This window comes from Borostomias antarcticus (genome assembly GCF_949987555.1).
Source record: "Borostomias antarcticus genome assembly, contig: scaffold_60, whole genome shotgun sequence".
Taxonomy (NCBI): domain Eukaryota; kingdom Metazoa; phylum Chordata; class Actinopteri; order Stomiiformes; family Stomiidae; genus Borostomias; species Borostomias antarcticus.
In genome coordinates, this window is record NW_028175837.1 from 533,287 (window position 1) to 551,386 (window position 18,100).

General features: G+C 42.0%; 1 protein-coding gene and 1 long non-coding RNA gene across 2 annotated transcripts; both read right to left on the reverse strand.

Moving 5' to 3' along the window:
* Window positions 1–3,876: 3,876 nt before the first annotated feature.
* Window positions 3,877–10,162, reverse strand: LOC311329126 (coenzyme Q-binding protein COQ10 homolog, mitochondrial-like; the record flags this gene model as incomplete). The annotated part of the gene is made up of 5 exons (XM_084463006.1): window positions 10,033–10,162; window positions 6,702–6,863; window positions 6,119–6,311; window positions 4,928–5,029; window positions 3,877–4,026 (listed from the first exon to the last, which is right to left on the reverse strand). The coding sequence occupies exons 1-5, from the start codon at window positions 10,131–10,133 to the stop codon at window positions 3,877–3,879; spliced, it is 708 nt and encodes a 235-aa protein (XP_084319132.1). The 5' UTR covers window positions 10,134–10,162.
* Window positions 10,163–16,242: 6,080 nt separating this feature from the next.
* LOC311329148 lies at window positions 16,243–17,626 on the reverse strand. The gene is made up of 5 exons (XR_014631281.1): window positions 17,590–17,626; window positions 17,292–17,359; window positions 17,024–17,096; window positions 16,832–16,927; window positions 16,243–16,306 (listed from the first exon to the last, which is right to left on the reverse strand). It is a non-coding gene; the product is annotated as an uncharacterized lncRNA (long non-coding RNA).
* Between the last annotated feature and the right edge of the window lie 474 nt (window positions 17,627–18,100).

Consider the following 18,100-nt stretch of genomic DNA (forward strand, 5'->3'; position numbering starts at 1 on the left):
CGTATGAGTTTAGCTGTAAGCAAGGGCTGGGTTTTCTGCATGTTAATGCTAGGAGTCTAGTGCCCAAATTAGATATTTTCAAGACCTGGTTTTTAGTTGCTAAGCCTGATATTGTAGTAGTTTCTGAAACCTGGTTAAAACCGACCGTCACTGACAATGTCATTCACATTGATGGTTATAATGTTTTCAGAACTGACCGTAAGGGTAGAGCTGGTGGTGTTCCAGATGAGATCCTAGATACTGAAGTCTTTGGGACAGAAATAGCAAACAAAGCATTTCATGCCCCTAAAGACTGCTCACATTTGTTTTTTTATGTATCTTATTTCTTTCTGTACATGTTGCCCAAATAACTATAGCAAATGCTCCTCTCACGGTTATTGGCTGTTATAGGCCTCCCTCGGCCATCAAAGATGCAACCACAAGCCTTACTGAATTGCTGTCTAAGTTTTCTTCTGAAATCATCTTAATGGGTGATTTAAACTGGGACTGGCTAAGTGATAAATCTTCACAATTTAAGCAGGTTTGTGATTCTTTGAATTTAACTCAGCTTATTGAAAGCCCTACTAGAATAAACCCTGCCAAAGCCAACAGCGACACCCTTATAGATGTCATTCTAACAAATGCAGTTCATAAATATGTGTCTGTTGGTGTTTTTTCTAATGATATCAGCGACCACTGCACCATTGCTTGCGTTAGGAGCACTAAGTTGCCCAAAGCCAAGGGCCTTATTGTGCTCAGGCGCTGCTTCAAACACTTTTCTGAGCAGGCTTTCCTACATGACCTGGCGGAGGTTAAATGGCACCTTACAGCGTTAATTCCATCTGTCGATGATGCTGTCCATTTCTTTACAGATCACTTTTTACTGATTATTAATAAGCATGCCCCTCTTAGAAAATTTAGAGTCAAGAATAGAGACAATCCATGGTTTACTAGAGAATTAACCAATCTTATTCATGATCGAAATAAGCAATGGTCTTTAGCCAGGAAGTCAAACACTGCTGATGACTGGCTTCTTTTTCGTGTCCTCAGAAATAAATGTTCAGCTCTTATTAAAAAAGCTAAAGCCGATTACTATCTGAGCTTAACCACTGATAGTTTTAACGACCATTCCAAGTTCTGGAAAACAATTAAATCACTTCAGAACAAGAAGGTTTCTAGTCTTCCACAAAAACTGAAGGTCAGTGATGCTTTTATTTCTGACAAAAATGATATGTCTAATGCTTTTAATGCTCATTTCAAAAAGGCTGGTCACATTTTTGATGAGCAAAGTCATGACTCTCTGCATGGTCGTACCCTGAGTCATAGTCAAGAGATGATCTCCTCCCCTGTTTTTGATTTTGCTTCCTTCTCGGTCTCTGAAGTCTTACACGGTTTGCAATCAATTGATCCTAAGAAGTCAGCCGGGCCTGACGGCCTAGACCCTTTCTTTTTAAAAATTGCAGCAGAGATTATAGCACAACCAGTTACTGATATTTATAATCTGTCCCTGTCCACTCATACGCTGCCAGTTGTGTGGAAGCAAGCTTTTGTATCGCCCCTCTTGAAAGCTGGTGATCCCACTGATTTGAATAACTATCGACCCATTTCAAATCTTTCTGTGTTATCAAAGATTCTTGAGTCCTTAGTTTCTGCTCAGCTAAAGCTTTTTCTAAATTCACACAACATCCTTAACCCTTTGCAATCTGGATTCAGATCAAAGCACAGTACTGTGACTGCCAGTCTGAAAGTCCTAGATGATATTAAGGCTGCTTTGGATAGGAAATCTTTTTGTGTTGCACTGTTTATTGACTTAACCAAAGCATTTGACACTGTAGATCATAACATTCTGTTTAATGTTTTGTCGGTGTCTTGTTTCGGACACAATGCCATTAGTTGGTTTCAGAGTTATTTAGCCGACCGTACTCAATGCGTCAGGTTGGGCAGTACTGTTTCTGACCCTGTCACCCTGGAGAAGGGAGTTCCACAGGGTTCTATTTTGGGGCCCTTGCTCTTTTTATTATATGTAAACAATATTTGTAATCAGATGCAATGTTCAACCTATCATATGTATGCTGATGACACTATTGTGTACTCATGTGCTCCTTCTCTGGATATTGCCGTTTCCAATCTAAAATTGGATTTTATCACACTGCAGCATGCACTTCTTGATTCCAAGCTGCTTTTAAACGGTATGAAAACCAAAGCAATGCTCTTTGCTCCTAAGTCTGTGTCCTCCTGCCTCTCCATTGACACCCTTGACGGTATCTCTGTTGAGTTTGTCGACACATACAAATATCTGGGCTTTTGGCTGGACAGAAATCTTAACTTTAAACATCATATTGAAGCCCTAACTAAGAAACTGAAGTTTACTCTTGGCTTCCTTTACAGACTTAAAGCTTGTTTTTCAACATCTTCTCGTAAAAGGTTGGTCTCTGGCTTATTCCTGTCCCAGCTTGATTATGGCGATACCATCTATAGATTTGCCTGTCCCACTGTTTTGGCCAAACTTGACCCACTCTACCATGCTGCACTGAGGTATATATCAAATGCACCTTATAGGACTCATCATTGCACACTGTATAGCCTAACTGGGTGGCCCTCACTTACTATGCGCAGGATGCAGCACTGGTTTATTTTATTGTATAAGGCCATTTTAGGCAAGCTCCCTCGGTACATATCTTCCAATTTTGTACCAGTTTGTGACTCTTACAACCTCAGATCCAGTGCCTGGATACGGTTCCAGGTACCTGCTGTGCGGACTGAGGCTGGAAAAAGGAGCTTTTTTTATTCTGGGTCTTGGAATGACCTTCAGTCAAGCCTCAAACTGATGGCACTTATTCCGTTAGCCAGCTTTAAACTGAAACTATCAGAAGTCCTTACCACCAGCTGCTCATGTAGTAATATATCTTAATTTCTTATTGTTCCCACGTGGTCTACGCCTTTTGTATATTTAGTTGTGTTGTTCTCTGTATTTTATATGTCCTTGTGTCTTTCTATGTGAAACTTTGCTGCCTTCTTGGACAGGTCAGTATTGTAAAAGAGATTTTATCTCAATGCTTTTATCTGGTTAAATAAAGGTTAAATAAAATAAAAAAAATATTGAAAAAAAAAAGGTTACACAGATTAAAAATATATTTAAATAAGTAGTTCTGCTTGCAGGTAATTAGTGTTCTCTGTGCATAAGCAACTGATCCATGCTTGCGCAACTGATCCACCCGACTGAGTCATGTGCTTCCCTGGAACTATGTGCCAGGAACATTCTGTGTCTTGGCCTTGGCCTCACCAGGGATGTTTAAACTCCACACAGAATCCCAAATGTTTGTCCTGTCTAGTTAAAAACCAGCCAGGGCTGAAGATAAAATATATGCAAAATAAAGAAATGAATACAAGACACTGGTTTAACAAAAATAAGCTTTTTAATTTCCACTGACACTAAAATAACTATTAGTGTAGGACAAGAAAAAGCTACCCTCTGAAATGCTGTGAACATTGCAGAGTCACTTGGTCATTCACGCCTCAGTCAAGAACTTTAATAAAAAAAACAGTCCCTTTCAAGATTAACATTTGACGCAACACATTCACTTTTATCCCAAAAATAAAAATGCCTGTACATTCAAGTAAATAAATTAAAGATGTATGTGATGAATAAATAATGTTTTTTGTGTATATAACTTAAGTAAATATATTCTTGAAGAACAGAAGCAAGGAGGAATCCCAGTCTCCTGCATAAGACATAACCATGTTGAAATCTGTGTGTGTGTGTGTGTGTGTGTGCGCGCGCGTACATCGGGGTAGTTGGGTTGTGATGTTGTTTGGGAAGCAAGGCGTCGTCTTTTCCCTCAGTCTGTGTGGTGGAGAGGTGATTGTGGGGTCAGGGGTGGGGTTCTCACGCTGACCTCACTGGCACCCCCGGTGGGGAGGTACTGTAGTGCAGCCGTACAGAGCGGCTGCCCGTCTCTCAAAGGCGTTCACCATCTTCTTAACGACCTCGTCGAAGAACATGGTCGCAAGCTGAGTGTGCAGGAGGGATTTGAACTCAAATGACACCTGGAGAGAGAAAGAGAGATACAGTTATGTGTCCGTTCCTATAAACCTGCCCCCCAGAGAACATGGATTCACAAAGGTTCCACCCAGGTCAGCGAAACGCATTTATGGCCTGGTGGGTGACTGAGGTGGTTCACTTTTAATGCCTTCTACCATCACTCTACACAGTTTATTCAAAACTAAACTACCAACTACTTCTTAGGCTCCTCTAATCTTCACCTTTATTTAGGCAGGGTCCCTTTTGAGACACAGACCTCTTTTTCAATCTCTATTCCCATGCTACAGCGGACTGCAGTCTTAATCCCCGGCCTCATGTTCCTCGCAGCTGACCTGGTCCATAAACGTCTCAAACTCCCAGCTAGCAGTTCCTAGTGGTAACTGGCAAGACCGCCGGTTCAGGATGCCAGGATGATCCCGATCAGACAGCTGGGTTTATATATAGAACCTAATTGGCTTTACAGGACACTGCCCTTCATCTATTAATTCTTTCAGAAGCGTACAAGAACTACGGAAGAGCATTAGGGCCAACAGCAGAGATTTTTTTTTTTTTTTTTAAGCTTCTGAGTTTAAAGTCAGAAATTCAGACTTTTTTCTCAGAAGTTGTTTCTGACTTTTTTCTCAGAAATTCTGACTTTAAACTTAAAAAAAATAAATAAACTCAGTTGTTGGCCCTAATGCTCTTCCGTACAAGAACACAACGTAGCCATTCCACTGGCATGCTGTTTGATCTCAAGACTAAAGCTTCAGTAATCATCTACATCACTGAAGAAGGGTACTGCCGCTCAATGTTTGTGTCATTTATAAGCATTAGCTACACCCATAAGCTACAGTGGGCGACATTCTAACTTCGCTGACTTACGAAGAGATTGAGAGAGGTTTGAAATGATTCTTGTGTGGTACTCACGTAGAACTCCACCTTGCAAGAGGCTGGTTGGTCTTTGGGTCCGGGAGCAAACCTCCATAACGTCTCTAGATGATTGAAGATGGACGCGTCTGTACACACGGCCTGTAACAACACATGTGGACACTCATCATCATCGTCCTGTCCCCAGAACTGACAGCACCAAGAGTGTCCAGACTCGGGAGGCAGTGGACGCCTCTGTAAAGGTGGGGATGCCGATTCAGCGGTCTGGCAGAAATGGCGCGGGACTAGTGGGTTGTTCACGGCTGGTTTGGGGCGCCGTGGCCATGTCTGTCCACGTGACTGTGTCTGGACTAGTTTCTGACACTCAACATGTTCAGTCATGTTCAGGCTTCATTCGCCACGAGAGCTCAAAACATTAAACGAGGAGAAGCGTCCTTGCATGTCATCGACTCCCGTCTTCCACTGAGGGGAACATGAGGTTTTGACAGACTGGTAGGCAGATGGCCATCTAAACGCATCAGTTGCAGTCTTTTTTGTACGTCCTGAACTTAACCACATCCCTAATCGTTTATTTTGCTCAACCTTCATCCCTTTACTGGGAAGTCCAGATGTAGAGGCTGTACGGTAAGCAAGGGATTAACATGGGCTGTTCTTTGATGTGCCATCAACCGGTCTCAGGTAAAAACACAACGACTGCTACTTTCTAGAACTGTTTGGAGAGGAGAGATCCGCACACTGGTATCTCCTGGTTCACTTAATTGAAAAAATGCAACGTTTCGACCCGTAGGTCTTCATCAAGCAACTTCAAAGTTTCAAATGACAGGTAGCAGGTATATATAGGCTGAGAGCCTGTGACATCACATTTGACATCATCTGCCAGTCAATTAGGCTAAAAGGTGCAGTTAGAGGCTGCAAATATATAAACACATCACAATGGCATATGAATAGCCTATATACATCAATCTAAATACAGATACAAAAAAAATAAAGTACTCTAAGATACAGCACCTGGCCTACTAAGGTTGTGCGTATTATTATTATTATTACTATAATAATAATAATAATAATAAAATAAATAATAAATAATAATAATAATAATAATAATACCAGCAACAATAGTAATAATAATCATCATCATCATCATTATTATTATTATTATTAATAATAAGCTCTTTTGCCTTTTAGTTTCTAGAGTTTCTTTAGTTTCTAGAGCGGTGTAGATGGACTCACCCTGACTTGGTGGTTGGGGACCGTTGTGAGCTCAGAGGTGTAGCGCTCCACAACGGGAGGGAACCCGATCTCCAGCTTCGCCCGGACATCCCCGTTCCTTCCCTTCATAATGCAAGACTTCTTACACCAGGGGACGAAATGCTGGTACTGGTCCACACTGGCCACCACGTTGTACATCTGCTCTGGAGTATACCTGGATCGGGACCCAAAAAGTCAGTCATCAAACTGATGCTATGACTCCGGGCCACTAGTTTTATGTGTGGAATGTTTTCACGCAATCGCCAAAGTATTATATTACGATTTCATTCTATGTACTTGGAAAACCTCACAGTCATACCACAGGTCTTCTCACTGTGACAGGCACTCCTCAAAAGAGCGCTGACAGTCCGTCCAAGATGGACGTCCCTATTGGCACAACTGTCAGCGTGTCCGCCTCACAAGTGGAAGAGCTCGCTAACATGGGTTCGAATCCCACCCCGGGCAAGCCCTTAACATGGGTCGAACTGTTGAACACAACCCACAGGAGAGTACAGCGGTTATGTGTGTGTGTTTGTGCACGCATGTGTGTGTGTGTGTGACTCACCCTAGCGTCCGGCATTCGGAGTAGTCCATTCTGCGGGCGGCGGTGGGGACCACCAGGTTGATGAAGCTGCGGGTGGGTGTGTCCGGGGGGCAGGCGGAGGGCAGGGGCAGGGTGGCGTGCCGCGTTCCCAGAACCCCACAGGAGACCAGGTTTCTGGGAGGTCTAGGAGGAAGAACAACAGGCTCATCTAGGATTTCCGTTCGGCTGCTGGAAATCTCAAGAGTCTCTAAACACAGTCGGGTGCTGCCTTCAGACGAACTGTTATAAGCCTACTGGTGCATTATTCAAAATAGGCCGGTGTGTTGCTGTTAGAAACATCAGGGCTTGACATTAAGCTTTTTCTGGACAAATTAAACTGATATTTTACTTTTTCAAGAAAAAAATGGGTAGTGCAGGGCAGCCTCTATCGAAAGTAATGGTTTCGTCACCCGGGGATTCCCACAGTCTCGTGACTCACATTGCACCGACCGCACTTCACAGCCCACCCAAATAATAAAGTCGCTACAATGATTGCAAACATACATGCAATAATGTAAGATATTTATTTGAAGGCTATAGACGAGTAAGTATGTGCGTTTAGACTTTTTTTTGGGGGGGGGGGGTATCGCTTAACAGTAACTGATGTACCGCGGTAAAGATAGCATGTTTGATATTCGTGCCATTCACGGTCATTCACGAGGCCGAATTTGGGTTCCGGTTTGCGGCACGATGAAGTTGGCTACGGACTCACAGTTTCTGATTGGAATTTTAAAACACAGTTTCAGATTTGTGAAACCTTTATCCTATTTGTGAAAACTTGAAAAAGTGCGATTTCACTTTTTTCCCCATCTAGACCACATTAGACCAGGTCCAGATCAAAAACCACATTACCTACTTTTCTCTGGTTTTCATGCAGTGTATTTCAAATGCATAATCTTCGTATGGAACATAACTTCAAGGAGGCAAGAACGGTCGAATCGACAATTTCTTGAGCATCCCAGATAACAAGCGGATCTGGGCCATATACAGGCCAGATCTGGCCCTTGTGGCTTAGTTCCGGCCCATATATGGCCCAGATCCGCTTGCTATCTGGGATGCCTATTAGCCTACATGGGGTCCGAACTTCGTCAATACAAGGTTCACACAGTGTTGCCAACTCTTCCGTAAGGGAAGTAGCTATTGGCTGTCCCAGAAGTCGCTAGAAGTTGCTAGATGGCGGGGGAGGGGTCACATGGAGGGGGTCACATGGAGGGGCAGCTTTTAAACTGGCTTCAAACCAGGAATCAAATGACGACAACATTTGCATACAAGGAATGTTCATTAACACATATATGGTCACAAAAGATCAACTATAGTCTTCTGAATGGTCTTTGCCCCCCTTCTTGGGACATGGGGGCTCCCTGGGTCCTTCCTGGATTCATGTTACAGGACTGTAGGCTTCTCACTTCAGAGGTGACAATTTGCTATAGACAAATAATCATGCTGACTCAGAGACAAAGGTTGTAACTCACATGTTAAACTCCTTAAATCAACACAGTTCCAACTAAAGTGAAGTTTATTCATTCTTCTAATAAAATGATTACTACATGAGAGTAACACAGATGTGATTAATGTAATACAGGATAAAAATATATACTACATTCACAAATAGGATAAAGGTTCCACAAATCTGAAACTGCGTCTTGGAATCTACTTGATAATCTAGTGCAGGTTTGACGGGTCTAGGTAATGTGTTTTTTGATCTGAACCTGGCCTAATGGAGAAAAAAGAGTGAAATCGCTATTTTGCCAGTTTTCACAAAGATGATGATGGTTTCACAAATCTGAAACTGTGTTTTAATGAGTCCCTGGAGTATATTTGCTAATCTAGTGCAGATTTGACAGGTCTAAATGCTGTGGTTTTTGATCTGGACCTGGTCTAGTGTGGCGTTATGGCATTTTTAAGGTGTACTGGAAAATTCCAATCAGAAACAGTCAGTAGCCAACTTGCCGCGAATTGACCCCCAAAGCCTCGGGTTTGACCGTGAATGTCAAATGAATATCAACAAACATCATGCTGACTTAACCGCGGTATAGATGTACAGATTAATTCCCTTAACGTACAAAATATCCCCCATTCCATAAGCATGCAATGTCTGTTGTGTCTGTAGGCTATAGCCTCACCCAAGGGCGTAGGTTTGCGTATGGACGGTCGGGACATGTCCCTACCAACATTTTGGGAGGCCCAAATTGTCCCTACCAACTTAAGCAACCTTGACCGTACCAATTATTTTGCATTATAGATATTAGACCGTTAGCCTACCCCTTTCCTCCACTGTGAATGTGCCATCCCTGTATTATTTTTATATTTTTTAAACTCACGATTGGCTCATTTGTCTGAGATTGATCATTGCATTTTTCAAATTTTCGCTTGATCTGAAGAACAGCCTTACAGACAGACGCTGACAGCAAGCCATACAGTTGTGATTCTGACAGCCATTTAGGTAGGCTATCCACCACAATGTCGCCTCCCCCTCTGAAGAGGATGAGGGATATCAGGAGCTTTTTCTCCGCAACTGTAAGTAACGTTAGCGTTAGCTAGGTTAGCTAGCTGCTGGTAAACTAAGTAGCTAACCTTAGGCAGTAGCCACATGAAAACCAGCTAGGTTGGTGCTAGCTAATGTTATCTAAACTAACATCACTTGTCTTTCCATTGTGGCAAATTATCAACCGGTGATATAAGCTGGCTAGCTAGCGAACTGTTAAGACGGCTTCTATCATCCTGTAACATTAGGATAGCAGCAGCCATTACATTATTATACATTAGCTGCCCACCAGAGATTTAATTGAATAGGACATCATGGCGTCCTCACAACTAATGACCGTAAGTGTCCGCAATGAATACTAGCCGATGGGCTATTAGCTATAGCTTTGTAAAACCAGGATTGTGGAATTTCGCAATTGGTATTGCCTACTGTCTGGTATTTTGTTACTCCCCCAATGGACAGATATATCAATTTATGAATTGAATGTCAGTCTAAAAATCCAATGAAAATCTCAATTTTAATCAAATCATTTTTATGCATGAAACAGCAGCAGTCGTGAGAGAGAGAGAGAGTGGACGGACGCACAAGCAACCAAGAGAGAGAGAGTGTGGAGGGACTCAGCAGCAGCAAAAGTCGAGAGTGGAGGGACGCAGCAGGCAGGATGTGATACAGTAGACTAACAACATTGTATTAGTATTATTCAATTTCATAAATATATGAATATATAAGAGCTTTAACCTCTCGTCCCCAGCAAAAATTGTGTATGCAGGCTACACTGTTATATGGTCCCTACCAATGTTAGAACCAAACCTACGCCCTTGCCCTCACCTCATATTCGCCCTGGTCGAAAGTCCTCGTGTCAGTTTAGAAGAGTGTATCTCAGACATCTCAACAAGCGCCCGGAAAAGCAGAGTCGTTTTGTTAGCCATTGTCGTGAGTTTGATGAGAGGCACTTCCCTCCGGGGCCTGTCTTTCTCCCTGGTGTAGCAGGTGGAACTGATGTGTCACATTACAAGTGCCTGATAAAGACGCGGCTTTGGGGAGTGACGAAGGTGGAACTAGAAGGATTGGCCACACCCCCTTTCCCAATTTCGGGCAAGGCCGTATATTGTTAGAATACCTTCAGATTTAAATCGTTTCTTTGGCATGTGCATGGTTTACACATAGCCTATGGTACTAGGAATTTGACTAGGGTAATGGCATACGCTGATGAAGACGACATACGACAGGGTGCAGGACAGTGCAAATACACAGTGCAGCAAATACAAAATACTGGTGAGTGGTCAGTAGGCCTATTAAAATAATGCTTTACCAAAAGAACACAGCTAATCTCAAGTAGTGCACTATAACATAAATAAAACAGTTTCACATTTGTGAAACCTTAATCCTATTTGTGAAAAACAGAAAAGGATGATTTCACTCTCTCTCCCCCCATCTAGACCACATTAGACTAGGTCCAGATCAAAAACCTATTTGCCTAGACCTGTCAAATCTGCAACTAGATTATCAAGTAGAATCCCCAGACTCATTACGATGCAGTGTCAGATTCTCTCTCTTTCTCTCTCTCTCTTTCACTGTCAGACACACGCACACACACACTGTGCGAACCGTGACGACATCGTCGGTGTGGTGTTACAAATGGAACGCGGCATTCCACAGCAAGCAGGGACGAACACAAGATCAGATAATAAACAAACTAAAGAAATTGAAGAAAGATTATAGAGACGAAAAGAAAGACCTAGGAAAAAGTGGAGCAGGACAAAGTAATATTACACAATTTTATGATGTCCTCGATGGCGTGATGGGTCAAAGACCAGCCAACCAGACCAGTGGTGCACTTAATTCGGCCACAACGGCATCGTCTACCATTGTTAACTCCATGGAACCATCCACGCCTGAATCTGACGGTAGGTTGACTGCATTCATATTATAATTTAGGTAGATACAAGTTTGTTTTGTTTCGTTGCAAATTCGACGATGCTTATAATAAGGGTGGTAATCAACCACTTCGGCCATGCGTAAATGCGCGCTGGGAAGGCTCCCAAGAATGATCTCATTCTTATCTCTTCTATATGCTTCTAAGTGCCAACTATTTAAATCGCCAGCCATCGAACTCGCTTTATAGAAATTATAATTTACATTCCCTTAAATGAATAGTGTGGTGACGACCCACTATAATTATGATGCAGTAGACTACGCAAGGCACTTTGGTGACGCACCACCTAAACAACCTCACGCATGCCTATATCTCCAAGCTGACATTCGCCTCATGTGTGATGTGCAGGTCATCTTAATGTGATTCTTTTATTTTTTAGAATTGTCCAATGTCAGTGAAGACACCCACATCCATACTGAGCCCTCTACCAGCAGGCTAAGACCAAATAGGCCAACCAGAGCTGCTCCTGCTGAGGATGGAGGAATCCCAGAACAGGAGGAGCAACCAAGTACACGAGAGAGTATGTTTGTGGGACAGGACCTCCTTCCATTTCTAACAAAATCATTCCGTATTGAAACCAAGTTTTCTTTAATGCTGTTATTCCACTCGGGAAAGAAGAAGAGACAGGACTTTGGTCGACTGCTGTCGTGTGAATGTGAAATGTGCTTTATAAATAAAGGTTTACTTACTTACTTACATACTACGTACTAGGACATCCAGGATGTCCTTGGATATATGCAGAGAGCAGAAGAGAGGGCTGAGGAGAGAGGAGAGAATGATGGAGATGATGCAGACCTCTAACAACACTATCCTAGGGCTGGTTGAGAGGATGGTGTCTGCAATAGAGGCAGTTGGCAGTCAGAGCAGCAGCAGCAGTCAAAAATGACCATACTGTAACAGGCCTACCTAAAACAGGTTACATCAGGTGTCAGGTAGTAAATTTGTACATCTGTTTGTGTTTACATTTAAGTATTCGCATGTCTACTTAAACCAAGTGTTGAGGTTGTACATTTTGATGAAGTTTGTTAACCTGTCTTTTTTGTTTACATGTATTCTGTGTTCAGAGGCCTACTGTACTTTAACCTCTGTCAGGTGTTTTAATTTCACATTGGTAAATCTGACTGCATGTTTACATGTCTCAAATGTTGACTTGTTTAGGAGAAAGTATCAGGAACATGTCATTGGTTTAAAGAAAACTTTATTTTCCACAACATTGTGTTAAAGTTGAAAACAGTGAAAGGCAAAAATGCCATTGATCCCTCAACTGCAGCTCGCAGGTAGTCTATGCGGTCTATCATGTAGCAGGTAGTCTATGCGGTCTATCATGTAGCAGGTAGTCTATGCGGTCTATCATGTAGCAGGTAGTCTATGCGGTCTATCATGTAGCAGGTAGTCTATGCGGTCTATCATGTAGCAGGTAGTCTATGCGGTCTATCATGTTGTTAGATGCTATTTGTTTTCTTCTCTCTTCTTCTGCTTCGGTCAGATGTAGCTATTGGTTATATCCGGTGAGCATTGGGCAACACCCCTGCTGACGTACAACGGTTCGGCTCAAAACTGACCCGTTCTCTGGACAGAACCAAGGTTCCAGGAATTTTGAACAGAACCGGTTCACGAACCAGAGTTCTTTGGTGGAAAAGGGCTAGCTGTTGTTGTCCTGGGACACTATGACTCACTACTGTATGTCCAAACAAAACTAGCAAGACGTGTTAATTATAACAGGTTGATGGCTATGACCTTGCCTACACCAAGTCCAAAATACAGTTGTTCCTCAATTATTTATTGTGAAAGTGCTGAGTTATTTATTGTGAAAGTGCTGAATGAATGAACAATGGATTTATATGCTTTGGCATTACTAGTGTTGCGCTCTGCTACCTCGGGCCACTAGGGGGGTAACAGTCAACTAAAAATGCACCTCCATAATCCCTGGGTGATCCAGCATTAAGTGGTTATGTAGTGCCACTAGGAATGGGGGCGTTAGGGACCATTACAAATGACATGGAAACCATTCCTTCATTGACGTCACTCTGCCGTCATCAGTTTGTCAACCTTACAGTTGAGGTTGTGGTTGTGCAATTGTGTTCATTATGAAAAACCCATAGGGAGGGAAAGTGAAAACATGCGCCCCTAGTGGATTTGTTCCTATCGGAGAGGAGTTTCAATATAAACTCCCATAGACCGGATTTTCTAATAATTACTACAAAGCCATTTCGGTGAAGTTATCAAAACAAAAACTTGTGAGTGTCTTTACAGTAATAACCTACTAACCGTGAGAATTTCAAACAGTATTTCACCTTCTTTCAAATTTTCAAAATTGCTCCATTCCTCCAGTCAAAGTCAATGGAATTTAAGAAAAATATTTTCATAATTCGAATTGTGATTGAAAATCAACTATGATCACCGGAATCAATAAAGTTTGTCTCCAAGTATTTGCCGTTTAAGGCATTCTACTAACTTTTCTGTGTCGACCAAGATATGATTTTTCAAAAGACGTGTCTATGAGAAATCCCATTCATTCTCTCGGCATTAGTAACACTACCTCTAGGGGGCGATGAGATTACTTTCCCTTCCTATTCCTACCTTGAGCAGATAGATCTGGGGTGAGTTCAGCCTCTGCAAAACATTGCAAAACATTTATTGCAAAACATTTATGGAAATGTAAACGGCTGTGTGTTGAACATGCTTTTGTGATACGGAAGTGTTGCACCTATGACAGCTGAGAAGATAATGTTGAAGTTTATAAATCAGTCTCCTGACTGGGTAACACCTCTGATACAACCATCAAACAAGAGAAACCCTATCTCAAAACACGTTGCACACTGTTTCTAGTAAACATATCGTTCAACCCGGAAACTAGCTAAACGATTCACACTGTTTTCAGATTGAACTCACCCCTGACAGAGTAGCTGCCACCTGGTGGACAAAGTAAAAACAACCAGTGAAGCGTGAATTGTTTCCTGAAACAAGATTATTTCAGCGATATAATCTTAGTTATGATCTTAGTCACATCTTAGTTAGCAGCAACAAACCGCCGACTGGATTTACGAACTGCATTATGAACGTTTAGTAGGAACAATGTAGATCAGAATGTCCCTGTATTTGTGTGTGTGTGTGTGTGTGTGTGTGTGTGTGTGTGTGTGTGTGCCTAGTGTGCCTAGTGTGTGCGTGTGTGTTTGCTGTGTGTGTGTGTGTGTGTGTGTTTGTATGTGTGTGTGTCCCACCAAGTCATTGCTTTGTGCCAGTGTTTGTGCCAGTGAGTGGGAGCACACAGAGATCCCTCTCACGCTGGGTGAAGGTTACGGCAGAAGAGGTCCAGTAAACACCAGAACGCTGGGAAATTACATGATAAGAGAAAGAGTCTGTTCAAAGTTCAACATCAGACTGGGCGAAAATAAAATTAACTCACGATTTGAGCACTACTTATTTTATTTGACAAATGTTTTTTGCTATAACTTCAAAATCAATGCTTTTATTGTCAACTATCTGTGTTGAAGGAGGTGCCTGGACATGACTAGGCTAGTATGTCGCAGGGACTCACCCCCAATCCAACTCTTGCTGAGTGCCAAGCAGGAAGGCATCGGGTACCATTTTTTTGTAGTCTTTGGTGTGACTCGGCCAGGGATTGAACCCCCAACCTCCCGATCTAGGGGTGGACACTCTAACCACAAGGCCACTGAGCTGGTTGAAAACAAAGCTCCTACCCATCACGAGTAACTAAGATCAAATTGTATATAGGCCTATTGTACTGTAGTAGTTGTGGAAGGTTTTGTCTTATAAACCACAGATAATATAATCTTGTGAGAACATCCAGCACTGCAAAAAATATTAGTTAAAATACAAGAAATGTATGAAAATGAAATGAAATGTACTCAATTTTATGAAAATTACTGAATTTGAGGAGAAATGACTTAATACTGGTGAAATTATCTGTCCAGCAAGATAATTTTACTTAGAAATCTTAAAATAGTCTGGTTCGAGTCTAGAAATAAGATAGAATCTAGTAAATAACTTTTAAAACAAGATAATAAATCTCATACTTCCAAATGTAAGATTTGAAATCTTGGCAAGCAGAGAACAGTTTGCAGTGTGATCTCGCAAGCCTGGCGAGCTCGCTGTGTGTTTCAGCATGTGAGCTTGCAAGTAGGATGTTCTCACAAGGCCAAGATAGAAGTAGGTGTGGATTTCCACTGACTTGTCATCCCCTTGAGAACTCACTCATACAATAACTCCTGCCCCACCAATTTACATTTATTATTGGGAGTGAATTAACGTTATTGCTGCTATTCTATTCGAGACAAACTAACCCAAAAGCATATGAATGCAAATAGTTGTATTTATTTATCATGATTGGAATAACAACAGTACTTTAGGTTACCTTCTCTGTCCTTACTGGCGAACTGGGCTTGGATTATGCTCAGTAAGAAAAAGCTGTCTAGCAATATGGCCACTAATATTTCTGTGTTGTGTTGGTTGAGAAGATGTGGTTGCTCATAGCTCGGATGTACTGGGAGCCGTCGGGGGCGGTGAACTTGAGGCTGGTGAAGAAGGCGCTGTTGGTGTAGTATCTGAAGGCAGGGCTGGCGGACTGGATGGCGTCCAGGAAGACCTGTAGGACACAGCCACCAGAGACGCAGAGCCACAGCTGTCAAAACCGCTCAGCAGCGCTACTTACACTATCACAGAGAGTCCATAATTAGCTCTCATATACTGTACAAGTATGCACTGTGCTCCCGGGGGGGGGGGGGGAGAGAAGACATGTTGACTTAAAGGTAGCCTGTGTGATGTGACGTCACTACCGAATGGAGCGGGGTGACACTTGCCAGTATGCATGCTTTGACTGCTGGCACTGAGAGAAGGGGGAAATCTTCCTTATTTACAACATCTCTGATAGGTGATCACCTGGGTATGAAGTCATCAAATCACACAGTCCACCTTTAAAGTAAAAACAAAATAAAATAAAATGTGCTGAAACAATCACAAATATATAGAATGGATAAAATACACGTATGTAGATGTACACAGTATGCATGGATGGATAAAAAACATAACCCATATAAAGGTGTTGTAGGAGATCTATGATCAGTGCAGGTATGAGTGCATTCTTACTGGGGCAGTGATTCCTCTGGTAACGTTTTGCTGGTGCTGCACGCCGCAGGTAAATCATAGCTGCCACAGCAAAGGAAAGGGGAAAGCAAACGGTTAGAAATCTTTGAAAATATTTTTCTGCCCAAACGCACTTTTGAAATAATTCTTTAATCTCCATATGACCCTAGTGTTGGGCTCCACATTTCTCAGCACCACTATTTTTTTGGAGACATGCCATAGCCAAGTTTCTGTTCTCAATTGTCCAGATGAGTTGAAAAAAGCCAATGCTAACAACCAGGACAGTCAGGTAGACTAAAACAAATTAACATTTGCCTGCCTGCTATGAAATAAGACAATGTAGCCATAACCAGCAATGTATGTTAAGTATATGAATATTAAAGCTGAATCAACCACTGTTGCCTAAGTTACACACAGTAGCTAGTGTGAAATGGAGAGAATGATATAAATCGTTTAAATCACTTAAGACAATGTAAAGCTGATTGTAGTCCAACTATGCAGGAAATTAGCTATGTAAATAAAGCTTTATATCATTAATTGATGAATGAAGGAAGAGTATTCTCATTGAAATGAGTCAAAATGTCTCACCAAGGTGTTTCTGCCTTCCTGTTATGATCTGGTGTCTCACATTTGCCAGGCAAGGCAAACTTAACTGGAGGAGAGTCCATTTCAGCATCATCACCTCTACAATGGACAGACAATAAGTGTGCACTTTTTAATCACAATATCACAACTACACATTAGGATGTCACAACAATACTACTGCGAACAAACACTTACCTGCCTACTGCAGGACAAGTTGTGAGCACCGGAGACAGAGGCGGTAAGTTATCCTCTCCCCCAGAGAGAGAATCTGTAGAAATTCACAAAGGTCTGGTAAATTTAGGTACAGAATTAGGTGATCTAGAAACAGGGTGCCATTGTGTGAATGGTGTAGGGACAGATGCTCACCCACATCTGACAATTCTCAGCCATAAAAAGGACAGAAAACTTGGCTTTTAGGGCAAACCCGAGCAATATCACATCACACATTTGATTCTGTTCTTACCCATATCATCAAAGATATTTTCAAGGTCGCTCAAGGACACCTGTTGATTTTGCAATCTTGTGGGTACGCTGTCATTAGAAACAGGATACAGAATCAAAATCTGTTTATGGCCATTGTAGTTTTTCAATGTACTATTTGCTTTCGGACATGGTGCATAACATTGAGACAACATTGGACAGACAGGGACGAGACAGGACAATGCAAAGACAGGACAGTGCATAGATGGATCACTGACTAAGAAGCAAATTATGCAAGCTAATGTGATGTCAAGCAACATTAGGACTAATTTTGATCCTACCACTCTTGATTTGGGATGTAACGGAGCTTCTTCTGCGGTCTCTCCTGTGAATATATAGAGGTTTAACTATTTGCATAATAGTCACATTAGCGCACTGACACAATGTATCATGCAATGAATGCAAATAAATAAATTCAAGTCATTTGGAGACTATATAATGAACTGTACACTGAGCAGAATCACATGAAGGACAAGAAAAGACTGATGCCGCAACCGCAAAACATGCCTCGCAGCATCACTTTAGCGTTGCTAGTCTCCATAATTACATGCTGACAATCGTGAAAGACAAATATCGTGTAGTCTGGTCCAGAGAGAGGGGGTGAGGTCGTAAAGGGCCCCGCTTTAGCGTTACTCTAGAATAGGTAGCTTTGGCTAACGTTAGCTAGTGTTACCTGATTTGTTAGGAAGATAACAGTCCACTGCCTAGTTTACCGTAGCTAACGTTATAAGGCAAACTATGGCTCATAGCATTACTCTATTGCCCCAGAGCTCTTATGAGCCTGAGCATATG